Source organism: Fukomys damarensis, unplaced genomic scaffold, assembly GCF_012274545.1.
Source record: "Fukomys damarensis isolate Sample0158 unplaced genomic scaffold, DMR_v1.0_HiC HiC_scaffold_39, whole genome shotgun sequence".
Lineage (NCBI taxonomy): Eukaryota > Metazoa > Chordata > Mammalia > Rodentia > Bathyergidae > Fukomys > Fukomys damarensis.
In genome coordinates, this window is record NW_022900951.1 from 66,143,480 (window position 1) to 66,160,655 (window position 17,176).

The window sequence follows — 17,176 nt, forward strand, 5'->3', positions numbered from 1 at the left end:
AAAGAGCAAAATAAAAGACAGATAATAGGAAGCAGGGAGGTCGATCTCTCTGCAAAAGGGAATTTCAATCGAGCCATTCATTGCAGAGAATTTAAATCAATCTGCTATTCCTGGTGCTTGGAATACTCTTCCCTCAAGTCCTTCAAATCACCTTATCAGGCTTTACCTAATCCACATAAACAAATCCCTACCTACGGTTTTCTTTTCTTTTATAGCATTTGGCCCTTTGCAATATTTGTCTCTGTTTTTCTCCGGAAGCCATAAACTCCGTGAGAAAAGGAATACTTTTTGTTTTTATATCGAACAACTGCCCGGCATAAAGTTGGTGCTAAGTGACGGTTTTAGGACGAATAAATGACTTTGTCCATGTATGGCAGAAGTAACACGTTCTTGTAACTGCGCAGTTATTTTTAAATAGATTTGAACTCGGGTTTTAATTTGTCTAGACACTTCACATATGCCTAAAACAAACAAACAATGAAAAGTTCGTTACCCAAGGAAACAACTTTCGACCAAACTATGGAAAACATTGTGAAAAGATTTATCCGGGACAGGCAGGGTAAATCAAAAGGGCAAATTTAAACCATTTTCGCGGAACACAAATGACTAGCTAACTGCAGCCGGGACTCCCGCGACTATAGGAGGGCGGAGAAACGGCGAGAGCTAGAAACATGAGGGGGTGTGGCTGCAGTGAGCGAAGTAAAGAACAGTTTTGTCCCTGTGCGGTCTCCGTAAGAAAAATTGGTCGGAGAGGGTCAAAGAGATGGCGCCCTTTAGAGTAAGTGAAAACAAACAGTGTTTTGGGGGTTTTGTTGTTGTTTCGGTGCCCTTAGGGTTCCAGTATCTGTAGAAAGGATCCTCCTAACTTTTCAAAGGAGCACCAGAAGAAGTGGAAGGTGGAGACAAGGTTGTAAAATAATTGAAACCATTAACCTTTGAAGTCTCAAGATACCCGCCTCCCTTTACAGTTATCTCAGCCTGGGACGCTGCTCTCTCCTTAGCCCCCTGTGGGAGACTGTTTATTACTGTGACTAGGTGCAAACCTGGGAAACGCTGGTGAAAATGGCCGTTCAGGAAATGAGCTGCTGCAACAAAGGCAAAAGGATCTTTGGCATTTGTCTCGGCTTCTTGACCTTTGTTCAAACATTTGAGTGACAGTCCAGGATAGAGACGTCCTCAATCTCTTCTGGTTTATGCTTAGTGTTGCTACTCTCAGTGTTCGAATAATCTGTAACTTTTGAACTTTATAATGAGAAATTTGCTTTTCCGTAAGAATCCGTGTACCGGAAGTGACTCAGCTGGCTGCTTGCTGCAGTTCTCTAAGTAGATTTCAATAACAAGAGCCTCTCTCTATATATTTACATAGCTCCTTTTTAGTGTAAAATGTTTTGCTAGGCTTGGAGGAGATACCAGTGTGCATAATTCATTTCAGCCGGAGTTGATCTTAAGTAGGTTCAGTATCCGTCATGACTCGCCTTTTTCATTTCATTGGTATGGTTTTGGCGCTCACACTTTATCTCAAGTATTATAGCACCCTTCTAACTGGACTCTATCACTAGCTTGCCTCTCATGGAATCCATTTTCCCATTTGCCGTCCGAGTACTTATACCAAAATGTAAATCTGATTTTGCACATCCTTTACTTCAAAGCATTGATCTGTATTGCATTATCTGTCCTCGGTCAGATTAACAGTATTATCCCAACCTGCCTTGACTCTAGCTTCACCTTCTGTCACTCAGGAATGTTCAGTACTGATCTACTTGCTTCACCCCTCAAGGCCTTTTTACGTGATCTTTCTCTTGTGCCCAAAGTGCCCTTTCCCATCTTTATCTAGTTGCTTTTTATTCATACTTTGTTCATCTAACAGATATTTGTGTAGAGCCTCCGCAATGAACAAGCCCAAAAATAGCTTTGCAAGGGAGTGCCCCTGGACTCACCGGGCTAATTTAAATACTGTGTCTCTCCTTCTTGCTCCCAGAGAACTCTGGGCATAATCTTTGGATAGTATTTCTTTCACTGCTAATGGTATATACTGTACTTTTACCATTTTAAAAAGCTTTTTGAGGACAGAAATTATAACATGTTAATCTTTGTATCCTTAATAGCTAGCACAGGCCTGACTTACATTGGGAAGTCAAAAATTTTACATGAAGAAATAAGTGCTCAGCAGTGAGGCTAAAAGAGATTAAATTTTATGCAACAAATAATACAGACGACTGTTAATGAAGAATAAGAGAAGTGCCTTACATCCAGTGAAGTTCAAAAGAAAGAGCTCACACCCTGTTTTAAGGAGAAGAAAAGCTTCCTGAGCAAATGCAGACAGAAGAAATGGTCAGTGGTTAAATGCAAATTAGAACGATGTGTTATTAGTGAAGCCTACCAGAGAGAGTTGAAGTCTTTCTTGTTTGTTTTTAAAGTACTAAGTTTTTAAAGTTGAACCCACTGAACTACATCCCCTCCCCAGCCCTTTGTTTATTTTTTGAGAAATCTTGATTTGACCATTAAGTGGGTATTGTAGCCAGGCATTATGCTGAACACTTTATAGATGGTAATTCACTTATTAATTAGACAACTGTAAGGCCGGGCATGGGGGCTCGCGCCTGTAATCCCAGCACTCGGGAGGCTGAGGCAGGAGGATCACCACGAGTTCGAGACCAGCCTGGGCTACATAGCGAGTTCCAGGTCAGTCTCAACTACATAGTGAGACGCTGTCGCAAAAAACAAACAAACAAACGAAAAAGACAACTGTATATAGCAAACATTTAGTGAAAGATGGAAAACTGCAGTTTAGAGAAGTTAAACTGCTCACTGTTATAATGTTAATAAAAGCTGAAGTGATATAAAGAAGCATAAGTACAGTAATAAAGATCTTAGATTATAAGAGACTAAAGAAAGAATAAGAGATGGAGAGGACGGGGGATTTAGCTCAGTGGTGCCAGCGTCTACCTCCCAAACTCAAGGTCTGGAGTTTGATAGTTTGATCCCTTGTATCAAAAAAAAAAAGAGAGAGAGAGAGAGAGAGAGAGAGAGAGAGGGAGCGTGCGCAAGAGAGCGCGGGCTCATTAGCACCTACTTTGGCTATTGTTTTACATATAGTATTTTCAATTTGACACTTAATACCTTAAGGTATGGAGTAGTATTTTACAGATTTAAGAAACTGAGACTTAGAAAAAATTCTTGATTGGAGTCATATACAGTTGCTATTGGAAGAGTGGGACTCGTTCATAGGTGTATTTGACTGGAAAGTCTTTCGATGATTCTTTGCTTTCTTGGGAAAGGAGACATATTCTTCAGAGAAGTTTAGTGGTGAAAGGGGGAAAAGACTTGGGGTGAGGTAGTGAGTTATAGAAAAAAAGTCTTAATTTAAAAACTGACATTTTTGTTTTGAGGTCAGATCTAACTTATTTGTTACTTAAATATTCTTAGTTTTCACTAGACTCAGACTTGGAAGTAGAAGATCTCAGAGAGGATATTCTGTGCCTCTTGCCAATTTGTTCCTGGCATTTTTCTTTGGCTTTCTTCATTTTCTTGGCCAAAAGTTTGGCATATTCTGTATCCTCTTCCTTGTTTTTCTTGGTATGCTGCTTCTTCAGAGCAATATGATGGCATTTTTGTTGACATGTGAATTAATAAGATGCACAATCTTGGGTGCTTTGGTCCTGGGTTTCTTACCTTCCTTGTTTAAGGGCTTTCTAATAGCTTATTGGTGTACATCATCTTCTTTAAAGAGATTGAAAAGTTTGTGGATTAAAAGCATCATACCAAAATGATATACAATCACCTATATTAATAGCTAGATCTTGGAAAATAGCCCAAATACCCATGAACTGGTCATTGGATAAAGATTTTTTTTTAATAAAATGAAGTACTACTCAGCCAGGAAGAAAGATAAACTAGAATCTTTTATAGCTAAATGGATGCACCTTGAGATCATACTCAAGTGAAATAAATAGTACACACTGTAAATATCGAATTGTTTCTCTGGTTGAGAAACAAAGTGTAAATGAAGACTAAAGTGTATAATAGATATGGTGAAATAGGAAGAAAGTGTTCAAAGGGGGAGAGGAACTAGGAGAGGGGCAAGGGAAAGGAAAAAAGGGAAAGAAAAAAACAAGAAAAGAAGGAAATAATGGAAGCAAAGCTGTAAATAGGGAGGGGTGGAGGGGTGGAAGGGAGGGAGGGGGAATGGGAAAAAAATAACCAAGATAATATCATGTACGGGTACAAATTCTGTATGATGAATGTGATCATAATGTACACCTAAATTATACTGATAAATTCAGTGAATTAAAAAAAGGAGATGAGCAAGTTTAAAGACAAGGGAAAATGTACCAAGAGCTAGTATAGAGAGAAAGATAATAGTAATCACACCTAGTGTGTGCTATTGAGCATTTACTATGAGTTAAGTGTTTCACTAAGTGCTGTATATGAAATTCTTCATTTACTTTTCACAGTGGTGCAATGAATAGATTCGGTTACTAATCAAGTCTTTATAGGTAAGGAAACCAACACCTAGAAGGTTGAGTTACTTGCCCAAAGACACACAGTAGTAAGTGGTACAGCTGGAACTCAAGTCACATGATCTGGGCCTAGGTTCTGGACTCTTAACCACAGAATTTGAGCTCTTTTTTGTACCGGGGTTTGAATTTGGGAACTTGCACTTGCACTTGTGAGGCAGGTAGCGGCAACACTGAGCTAAATCCCCAGCCCTAAACAGTTAACCATATATAATAAAGAGGTGGTAAAATCAAGAGGACAAGCAGAGAGATTAGCTTTGATAAAAAAGAAACACGGTTGGCTTTGGAGGCCAGAGTTGGTGGGTGGAAGATGAAAAAGGTACAGAAAGATTTTGAAAAACAGAAGAGGGATACTGAAAGAGCTCACATTGGATGCCTGTGTCTTCTCAGTATAATGGCATCTGCCTAGTGAGGGAAAGTAGAATGTGGCTTTAGGGGGTTAGGAAAGAAAAAGGTTGGACAAGGGCGTTGTAGGAACTTCAATAAGGCATCATTGGATATTGAATAAAATAATTGCTGAAAAACAAATTCCCAGCTGATGTTATATCTCCCACTATCACTCTTCCCAAAAGTGCTTACAGCCTGAAAGAAGAAAGGGAGTCAGTGGAGGTGCTCATGTGCTGAGTGTTGACTAGGTGGGAATGATAGATCTAGGGAATTTATCCAAATAGTTGTTCATACTGGATAAGGAGACAGAGAATGGAAAGGACGGCCTAGTGTACTAGGAGACTGTCAGGAATAGTGAGAAAGAAGAAACAATTTCAAGAGATTAGGAAAGATGAAATGGCATTCAGTTTTACTAAGGGGAATTTACAAGCATTTAGACTCTTGGAAGTGAAATAATTTCTAAAGATTACAGGGTGAAGTGTAAGGTAGTTACAGTAGAAGTTGCTAAGGTTGGTCTGGGGATGTAGGTCAGTGGTAGAACTTTTGCCTAGTATGTCAGTATAGGGAGGGAGGGAGAAAGAGAAAGAAAGGAAGAGGAGGGAGGGAGAGGAGAGAGAAGAGAAAAGAGAAGAGGAGAGGAGAGAGGAAGAAAAACAGAGACAGACAGAGATTGATTCCTGGAGCTCTAGGGAGTCAAGGAATCCATAGTTCATTCTGTATTAATTTTGAAGCCTCAGAGTTCACTAATAAGGAGTGTAAGACAGAGAGAACAGTCTTGAAAGTTAGTACATGATGGTGAAAATAGTTAATACACATCTTGAAATATAAGAGCTTGTTGAACAAATGTGATAGTGAAGCACTGGTATGGAATTAGTCTTTAGGAGCAAGGACTGTGATGATCTCTCCTCCTGTCTTGAATCAAGGAAAATAACTAGAGGGCTTACCTTCGTTAAAAGGACCGGGAGAAGTGTAGTAGTGTCAAACAAAAGTCACATTTGTTTATTGCCAAGAGGAGTGAGTTCAAGGAAAATTTGGGTTCTGAAAGAATTTGTTCATACTGGAATAACTAATATGAACATGTGGCTTCCATTTATTGAGCACTTCCTATGATTCAGGCATTGTACTAACCTATTGATGCATATTATTTCATTTCATTCTCACAGAAGTCTTTGAGGTAGGTAATTTTATTACCGCGAAAAATAGAAGTGTATCAGTAAGCAAATCAGAGCTGCAGTGATAGAGGTTGTAGCCAGAGAAAATCTTGCTCAGTTTTTTATTTTAGCCATTATGGGTAGTGATAAATTCAGAGTATGTCCATGGTATTGGTGTTCCTGACTCTTTGAGATTATATATTTTTTCCTTTCTTCTTCCCCTGGCTTTTTTTGTAATTATCAAATAAAATTTTGTTATCTTGAGGCCAGGGATTTAGCTCAGTGGCACCGTGCCTATTTTACAAGCTCAAGGTCCTGAGTTTGATCTCCGTTATCAAAAAAAGTGATCTTAAGGTATAAAATATGATACTTTTATGTACATATATTTTGTGAAATGATTATCTCAGTCAAGTTGGTTTACAGGTATCACTTGACCATGCAGTATATTAGATCCCTTAAACTTACTCATTTTATTGCTGAAAGTTTGTATACAGTACTTTGGGTTTTTTGTTTTGTATGTATGTATATATGTATGTTTATATTTATTTATTTGAGACAGGGCCTCAGTATTTAGTCCAAGCTGGCCTTGAACTCACTATAGGTCAGGCTGGCCTTGAATACTCAGCAATCCTCCTGCCTCAGCCTTCTGAGTGCTAGGATTACAGGTGTGCTTCACCACGCTGGGTGTTTGAATTCTTTGACCAGCATCTCCTCCCATCCCCATAACTGCCATGCTACTTTATTTCTATGAGTTCAACTACTTTAGGTTTCACATATAAGTGAAATTATACAGTTTTTATCTTTCTCTGATTTATTTATCTTAGAATAATGCCCTCAGAGTTCAGCTATGCTGTCAAAAATGGCAGGATTTCCTCTTTACATGGCTGAATTATATTTCAGTGTGTGTGTACACCATAGTTTTATTATCCATTTGTCTATCTGTAGATACTTAGATTTTTTTTTCTGTTCCTTAGCTATTTTCAATAATACTACCATTATCATGGGAGTACAGATACCTTTGAGTGTTGCTGATTTCATTGTCTTTGGAAATATACTCATTAGTGGGATTGCTGGGTCATGCAGTAATACTATTTTCAACTTTCTGAGGAGTCTTTAATACTGTTTTCTATAACGGCTGTACCAATTTACAGTCCCATTAACAGTATGCAAGAGTTTCTTTTCATAAATTTAGCATTTCAGATAACAGCTTTTTCTCAGGTGTAAAGTGATACCTTATGGATTTAATATATGTTTTCATAATTATTAGTGATGCAGAAAACTTTTCCATGTACCTGTTGGCCATTTATATGTCTTCCTTGGAAAAATGCTAGTTAAGTCCTTTGCTCATTTTTTAATCAGATTATTTTTTCTTGTTTGTTTTCTATTGGTTTATGTGGATTCCTTATGTATTTCGATATTAACTTTTTGTCAGATAAATTGTTTGGAGTTACTTTTTCCTATTCTTTAGGTTGTTTTTCCAACCTTTTGTTGATTGTTTACTTTGTGCAGAACAAATGGTTTTAGGTTTGATATAGTTTCTTTCTCCTTTTCTTTTGCTTTTATTGCTTTGCTTTCAGTGTTATTTCCAAAAATCTTTGCCTGAACCATGTAAGAGGTTTTTTCCTTATGTTTTCAATCTTACATTTAGGTCTTTGACCTATTTTTTATTTGCTTTTGTGTATAATGTTAGATACATTTAAGTTGATCCACTTTGAATTAAATTTTGTATATGATGTAATAACTTCATTTTTTTTCACATAGATATTCAGTTTTTCCAGCACCATTTATTGAAGAGACTGTGTTACCCATTGGTATTCTTAGTTAACTGTGTATGTTTGGATTTATTTCTGCGCTCACGATTGTGTTTCAGTGGTCTGTGTCTCTTTTTGTGCCACCATCATACTGTTTTGATTGCTGTAGCTTTGTAATACAATTTGATGATATTAGAAAGTATGTTTCTACTTTTGTTCCTTGTCAAGATTCCTTTGGCTATTTAGGGTCTTCAGTGATTCTGTATAAGGCTTGCAGTTGTTCTTTATTATGTTGAGGTATGCCTAGTTTGTATACCTAATTTGTTGAGAGCTTTTTATTATAAAGGGATGTGAGTTTTATCAAATCATTTATTAATATGATCATATGGGTTTTTGTCCTTCATTCTATCAATGTGGTATGTTTATTGATTTGTACATGTTGAACTATCTTTGTATTCCTGAGATAAATCCCATTTGATCATGGTGTATGGGTTTTTTGATATACTGTTAAATTCATCCCGCAATGAATGTTCATCCCATAATGTAAATATTGGTTCAGTTGATGGTGTTCCATATGTCTTGCAGGCTTTCTTCAGTTTTTTTCATTCTTTCTTGGCTATATAATTTCATAAGTGTGTTCAAATTCACAGGTTCTTTTACTTGATCAGGGCTGCTATTAAAAGTTTTTTTGTTGTATATTTCATTTTATTTTATTATATTCTTCACTTCCAGAAATTTCTGAAAGTCTTTAAACATTTTGTCCATTTATTGTTTTCCTGAGTTTGTTGAGCTATCAACTGTGTTCTCTTGTATCTCACTGAACTTCTTTAAAAATAGTTATTTTGAATTATTTTTCAGGTAACACATAGATCATTTCTTTGAAGTCATTTGCAAGTTAGTGTGTTCTTTTGGTGGTGTCATATTTGCTTGCTTTTTAAATTTTCTGATGGTTCTTCTTGGTTGTGTGTATATTTGAATGAACAGTCATCTTTTCTAGCCTGCTCTTATGAATGTGATTAGTACCCGTATTAAAAAGATTGAAAGGAGTTCCCTTGCCCCTTTTGCTTTATAAAACACTGTAAGAAAAAGCTATCTTTGAAGCAGAAACCAAGCGTCCAAATCTGCTGGAGCCTTGATCTTGGGCTTTCCAACCTCAAGAACTGTGAGCAATAAATTCTATTGTTTATAAACTACCCAACCTAAAGTATTTCGTTATAGTGATACAGGAAAATGAAAACTACCAACCTGTTGGATGTTAGATGTGCCAAGTTTATGGGTGGTCTCACAACATCAAGGAGTGAGACTCACACACTAATGGAAGAAATTAGGAGAGTTTTAATTGGGAATAAGGGGAAGGAGAATAGCTGTGGCTTGCCAGGAAGGGTCTGAGTGGGTGGTCACTGAGGCCCTTTATCAGGTGTAATATAGCAGAATTACAGTATTGGTACAACATGGGTCAGACTACAATCAGCCTATAGGATTACAAGTATAGCCATTTAGCTAATATTGATCCAATGGGGAAATGAGTCACATAGCAAGGCCACTTGGAAAGATCAAAGGAATTCTTGGAAAGGGAGGGGAGTATGGGTCGGAAACCTTCTGGTTACCCACTTATGTATCTATTGCCTATCTGGGCCCACTGAACCAGTTAGTGCTAATTACAGTATAAACTCAAGTTGCTCCTTATTTCTAGGGAGGCATGCAGGCCTTGATATTGCTTTCCCATCCTGAGGTCTGGTTCTCTTCAGATTTGCCTCCAGCCACAGTCTGATATCTTTATTTTTTCATGCTGACTTCCTTTATGGCCTAGTCCCTCTCTCGACTGTATATTAATTTCTATCTAGCTTAGCTGTCTAAAATACTAGAAGCCCATATGTACTAAGACAGTGGCAGAAATGCCAGTGCTTGTGGTGCAGGTGTTTCTAGCAGCAGTAGATCTATGAATCTTTGTTTAGTGATGTGTGTAGAACTGACACAGCAAATGGCCCCCCTACTAAAACATGAGCTTCTTCAGGACATTTACAGAGGGCAAAGCCAGGTCTCCAAGGCATGACATGATGACTTTACCTAAAGGAAATAGGATATGAAATTATCACGTATCTAGCATTGACACCTTCATCTTATATTTCTTTATATAAAAACTTCTAGCTTTTTGAAATGCACAGTACATTATTGTTATCTATGATAGCACACTGGAAACTTTTTGGGCATGGGAAGATTTAATATTGTTTATTGTCTAAATATTGTAGAATCTTAATATTGTCCATTATCCACAAGTAGGTATGATTTAATGCACTGGTAATTAAAATACAAGCAAGTTTTCTTTTGGCAACATGAAAAAATATCCATCTTATCTATAAAATAAACCTATGGAAGTAGCCAGAAAAATTCAAGTGGAGAGGGGCAAAGTTGAGATGAAGAGGGAACAGAATTTATTACATTGCTGTGGTAATGAGTAGATTTGATATTTAAAGAAGAAAGGACAGAAAAGGAAAAGAACAGAAAAGCAATTTAAAATAGGCCAAAATGCACTCAATTTTGCTTTACAAGGTTTATTTGGTAATAGCATAGAGTAGAATGTTGCTTTCTCACTTCAATATCAAAATCAACTTCAAATGATTCAAATATTTAAACATAGAAATTTACACTAATAATTTAATAAAGTGATTAAGTTAAAAGAGTTTTGGAGTGAGAAAGATCATTTTCTCTAAGCACAGTATTAAACCTAGACTTCGTAGGGAAGATTAATGAATATAACTTCATACAAAGTACATTAATTTCATTGGAAAATCCCTCTCAAGTGCCAAACAACAAACCCATAAAAACTATTTTCTACAAATACCAAAAAGAGCTAACTTCCTTTATCTGCAAAGGATATTTGCAAATCAATGAGAAAAAGGACATTCCAATTTTCAAATGAAAGGAAAAACAGGAGTAGGAAATTTAGTTCATATAAAAAAGAGAAGTGATCAATATCCATGAAGTATGATGCATGTCTTTCCTGTGGAAGAAATGCTAATCAGAACCAGTTATGAGATGTCTTATTTTTCTTTGCATATTGGAAATATAGGACAATTTGATATTATTGAACATAGCAAGGATGTCATTTCATTTCATGTGTCAGATGTTTTATTTTTTTTTCCACGTTTTTAGTACACTTTGCAGTACGTCATGTTTACATTCACTGTAGAGGATTGGTACATGTACATAACAATTTTCAGTTCCCTTCTCCCCCCCTCGACCCCTCCCCCCTTTTTTTTTGGTACAGGGATTGAAGTCTGGTCCTTGCGCTTGCAAGGCAGGCATCCACCCCCTTTTTTCCCCAGTATAAGATTCATTTATTTATCTTATAACACCATATAAAGTACATTATCACATATATAAATTGAAAACCAGACTAATAGGCCAAAGAACATACAAAACATATAAGATAATTGTACTAAGTCAAGGTACACTTTTATATATATTATTTTTCATATAAGAGAAACCGTGTGATATTTAGATTGTGTGTCTGATTTATTTCACTTAACTTTGCGGTCTCAAGGTGCATCCATTTTGCTACAAATGACTCAAGTTTATCCTTTTTTTGGCAAAGGAGTATTCCATTGTGTATAAATACCACTTTTTTTTTTTAGACATTCATCTGTTGATGGAAATACAGGCTATTTCCAAGATTTGGCTAATATGAATTTTGCTGCTATAAACATGGGTATGCATACACCACTGTGGTATGATGTCTTTAACTCTTTTGGGAAGGTATCTTAGAAGGGGAATAGCTGGGTGAAATGGAATTTCTACTTTCAGTTTTTTGAGAAATCTGCATACTGTTTTCCATAGTGGTTGTGTCAGTTTACAGTACCACCAACAATAGAGAAAAGTTCCTTTTTCCCGACAGCCTCCCCAGCATTTTTAGTAATTGGTTGATTTCTTGAAGGTAGCCATTGTTTATGGAGTGAGATGTTTTATTTTTAACTAATGTTGAGGTAATAAGTAAGACTCTTTTTTTTTTCTTTCTGGTATCGGGGATCAAACTCAGGTCCTTGCACTTGCAAAGCAGGCGCCTGAACCACTGAGCTAAATCCCTGGCCCTAGTAAGACTCTTAAGTGGTAAGACTTTGAAAGAAAATTAGCGACATTTTTTAAAAATTAGGGCTGCTAATCCTTTGCTCCTTCTACTGCTAGGAGTTTTATAGTTTACAGATGAGCAGAAATACAAATGCCTTTCACATTGAAGTTCATGGCTGCATTGTAGGGAATAGAAAATAACTGGAAATGCAATACAAGTCCCTCTGTGCCCACTGGGAGCTGCCATGACAAAGAATATGCGGGATTCCCATGTGCCACTACAGAAGAACTTTTAAGTGAGAAAAGAAAGTTAGAGAGAATAATTATGTTATAATCCATTTTTTTATTAAAGAAGAGGAAGAGAAATAAATATTTATGTGAGAGCCAGTAAATGTGAGCTATCCCATTACCTCTGTGAGCACAGTAAAGTATTAAAAGGAAATTGCAGCCTGGAATCATAATAAAATAAAAATACAGCGTAAATTTTTAGAAAGTTTCTTGACAAGTTATCCACAGGGAACTTTATTTGAAACACAGTCAAGCTCTTGAACACTTTTGCCTAGCTTTTTCTTCACAAAGTTAACAAAATATTGTCTCTGTCCTCAATCTCAAATCTCATTTTCTCAGGAAAGGATCCAGGTGCTGTCCCTAAACCAGCTTGTCTTTGTATGTGTTTGTGTTTGCCATCCCCTCTGTCCTTTCGAGAGCAGATGTCTGAACTGCTCAGTAGCCCTGGCCTATCTGGGATGCAGGGGGAGATGGAGGGAGAGAGGAGCTTTCTTATGGGTTTTGTTCCTTCTTTAATATGACTTATGAATGCATGAAAATTTTGAAAAGGTATTGCAAAAGTCTTTGGCAATGTAATCAGTGTGTATGGGTGGCAGGAAAGATGGCATGGGCCTTTCTTTCATAGAGCTCACCTTTCTGTATCACCAAGTGTCACCTTATTGTCAGAATGAAGCAAAGCCCAAGGAATTGTGCTGTAGTTGCTACGTAGTGCTGTGCCAGAGCTGCAACTTGAGGAGCGTGGGTCAGGCTCCGTATTTACCCTCATCCTGCTGCAGTGAATACCCCTGTGTAGATATTGTTTGGCGTTCTGTTGCTTTAAATTTGTTAAAGGTAAGAAGGAAAATGCAAATTTTTTAAAAGATACTGATAAATTCCCCTCCATAAGTCTCCCCATTTTGCATTCCCTCTAGTAGAGAGCACATCTTTCATTTTATTGACCCTTTGTAATATGTTGCAGATATTTTTTTCCAATTTGTCATATGTTTTACCTTGTTTATGTGTTCTGAGGTATAGTTTATTCTTATGTAATCAGATCTTATGTATGACTTTAGAACAGATCTTAATAAATTAAAAAGGATTGAATTAATACAAAATATGTTCTGTATCCACAATGAGTTGAAATTAGAAACCAGTAATAGAAGAAAATTTGAGAAATTCCCAAAGAAGTGGAAATTAAATAACACATTACTCAATAACCAAATGTTCAAAGAAATCACAGATTAGAAAGTACTTTGAGGTAAACTGAAGTGAAAATGTAACATTCCCAAATTTATGCAGTTAAGTTTCCAGCGCCTCCAAGGAAACTGACAGCTATAACTGCCTATATTAAAAAAATAATTTCCCAAAATGAACATAATTAGTTATCACACACATATTAATAATTTTTTTAAAATTACAAAGATCTCACATCCATAGCCTAACCTCCCACCTTAGGAAAATAGAAAAAGAATAGATTAAACCCAAAGCAAGTAGAAGAAAAGAAATAACAAAGATTAGACCAGCAATAAATAAAATAGATAATATTAAAATAATTAAACATTCAGTGAAACCAGAAGTTGATTCTTTGAAAAATTCAGCAGTGATGACACATCTTCAATTAGAATGGCCAAGATAAGATAGAAGAGTCAAATTAGTAAGAGAATGAAAGAAGAATATTACTACCAACAGTAGATAAATTTATAAGAGAATTTAGGAGAATATTATGAATAATTGTATACCAACAAAGTCAATAACCTAGAAGAAATAGATAAATTCCTAAAAATGTTAACTATCTAAATCGACTCAAGAATGAAATGGAAATCTGAGTTGATTTTAACAAGTAGGGAGACTGAATTAATGATCCCCACAGAGAAAAGCCAGTTCCAAACAGCTTGACTGATGAATTCTATCATTTTTTTAAAAAAATTAATATAAACATAACCAACTTTTCCAAAAGTATAGGCGAGGACACTTACTAAATCAATCTATGAGGCACATATTACCCTGAAGCCAAAACCAGACAAAAACATCACAAGAAAAGTACAGACTAGTACCTCTTATGAATATAGATGTAAAAACCTCAAATTGCTAGCAAACTAAATCAACCAATATATAAAAAGGTTTATACACTGTGACCAACTGGGATTGCAAGCTTGGTTTAGTATCAGTCAACATAATACATCATATTAATAGAATAATGGAAGAAAAACACACAGTCATCTCAGCAGACATAGAAAAAAAGCATTTGACAACCTTAACACTCTTTAATGGTTAAAAGAAAACTAATAGCTAGTAGTAGAAGACAATTTCCGCAAGCTGATAAACTGTATCTTTTAAAAAACCCACAACTGGGCTGGAGATTTAGCTCAGTGGTTCCACCACCTGCCTCACAAGTGCAAGGTCCCAAGTTTGATTCCAGTACCAAAAAACCCACGACTAAAGGTGAAAGAATGAATGCTTTCTCCCTAACATCTGGAACAAGACAAGAATGTTTACTCTACCATTTTTCTTCACCATTATATTGGAGGTTCTAGACAGGGCGTGGAGGTTGAGGGTATTGCCTCATTTTATCTCTGGTGTTTCACTATAGTAGAGTGCTGTTGTTTCATACAAGTTTAATGTCTTGCTAGGCTGCTCCTTTAATGGACTTTTGGCTAGAAAGAACAGACTTTCATAGGGGTCTTTGCCATTTCAGTGTGGTCGATGTTTCCAGCTCCCAGCCCAAGATACAGGAAGCAAACAGAAAAGCCATGGACTTAGCTGTCATGTCACTCCTCTGGTACTGAAGTCCCTCTTCAGTCTGTCTTTCTCTATGCATCTTTCAGTGTCTTCATATAGACATGTTTTCTATATAATTCTCAGGTTGTTGAACTGTACTCAATGTGAGAAATTGAAAAATGCACCTCCATCTTTCTTTCCAGAACTGGAAGTCCGTTATGTCTTTTTACTGTTCTATTCTAGCAATATATTTGTCTCACTCTCTTCCTAGAAGATTATATAATCCTTAAAAGCAGAAACAATGTTTTACCATATTTATATCCCACATACCATAACACATAGTACATTGTCTGTACCATAAAATTTTAAGGAAATTTGTCGTATGAGATAAAACTTTGAATAAGCTTTAGACCTGTCAACTTTAAGAACTTTCTTCTGGTTGAAGAAACATGAATTAAATAACAGTTCAAAAATAGTATATGGTTACATTTGGAGTTATTCTTTACTTTGGTTAATGCATGTCCTTTATAGAGAATTTTTTTCCAATTCCTTGAAAAAGCTGAAAATGTGAGTAATTTTTGGCTCTGCTCCCCTGCAGCTAGTACAGATGAGTTCCTTCTTTGTGTACCCACTATTGCACGCCTGTATTTTATACTTCCTGTAACTGTATATTGTATACAGATTTATGTTTTTCTTTCTGAATTAACTGAGACATTCCTTAAAGACACAGGCCTTGCTTTATTCATTTTTGTAACTCAAGCTTTTAAGGTAGAGTGTTCAAAAGATACTTTAATGATTCTTGAAAGAATATATTATATGAAAAAACTATGTAAGATTTTACATTTGAGTATTTATGCTTAGATGTATGTAGAAGGAAATTTATTTTAATTATAAATATTTAGATGTTAATAGCTATAAAGGGGATATAAACGTGAAATATACCCATGCACCTTTTCAAGACTTCATTTAAGTTTACTTTTAAAAATAGCCCTTGCTAATAACTTAAAATTTGAACCTTTATTTCATATTAATCAGTAACATTTCTGTAAGCAAGAAGGGGTTTTTGTTTGAATAATTGGGGCATCCTGAAAAGAAAAAATAGCCCAGAAAACCAAAATCTCTACCTAAGCTGGTAAAGGAAATACTTCTGGTCTATGCTGTGTTTTCTATCATAGTATTTACTGGTGTGGGTTTTTTTTTTTGGCTTAAAATAGGCATATACTTACTTTCTTTAAAATTGTATCTTTAATACCATTATAAGATAGGATGTTGATTTGTCCTAGATTGGATAACTTTGCTATTAACTTGTATGAAAGAATTCTTTATTGCATTAAGACTGAATTATCTAAGGATTCTAGCATTATAAAATCCCTCAAGTTCTATTCAACAGTTTAAAAATATTTGTTGCATATTCAGTACAGGAAGGATGCAAATAAGTTCTTCAAGTTTTTGTTCTAAAGAAACTTACAGTTTTGTTGATAAAGAGGATATATCCATATGAATTGGATGCTATGAGAATATATATATTTAAATATAACATAAAGTAAATACAAAACCCTTAGCAATTTAAGTAAGAGATACTTATGTATTATAGTACTGTCAGGCATCATAGATTAAATGCTGGAATTTAGATCAGGATTGAAGGAGTCAGCTTGGCAGCAATGGCTCTGGGTTGAACATTGTTATGATACATTCTAGGAACTTAATTCAGTTAGGCTGGCTGAATCAGAAAATTAAATTTGTACTGGTTTATACAAGATAAGCTTGAATCAGATGAGGCAAGTGTTGAATGTCAAAACAAGTTGGAATTTTATTTTGAAGGCAGTGGGAAGAAGCCCTTGAAAAATTTCAGAGTGGTTTATGATTTTTAAATTTTATTGTAAAATGGTGCAGATATATAAAAATATATCAGTAATACAGTGAACATTTCCAGTGAAGCTTAAACCTTCTTTGTACCCCTCCAATTTTGATTATATTGCACTTGCTCCTTAAACACCTATATAACTATGCTACTGACTTTTGTATTTAACATTGCTATGCATATTTTTAAACTTTTATTATATATACCACAAGTTAACGGAGGAAAGGTTTATTTCCCCTCACAGTTTATAGAAGTATCAGTCCGCAGTAGGCTGGCTCCAAGGAAAATTGGCATGCAGAAGGGTATCACAGAGGAGAACCCATTCGTGGCAGGACATACAGAAGGCAGCAAAGTAGCAGGGCAAGGGAAACAGCAGCAGCAGCAGCAGCAGCAGCAAGCCAGCATTTTGGTTGGTGCCAACAGCACCCAGGGTGGGGTTTTCCTTATCCATCCCTTTAA

The 17,176-nt window shown here is 36.0% G+C and overlaps 1 protein-coding gene across 1 annotated transcript in view; it reads left to right on the forward strand.

Annotated features, from left to right (window-relative positions):
- The first annotated feature begins 670 nt into the window (after positions 1-670).
- Apool (apolipoprotein O like) overlaps positions 671-17,176 on the forward strand; it is an 82,259-nt gene continuing 65,753 nt past the window's right edge. Inside the window, exon 1 of the mRNA XM_010612865.3 lies at positions 671-778. Coding sequence (XP_010611167.1) covers positions 764-778 — 15 coding nt within the window. The 5' untranslated portion in view covers positions 671-763. The remainder of the gene's footprint in view (positions 779-17,176) is intronic.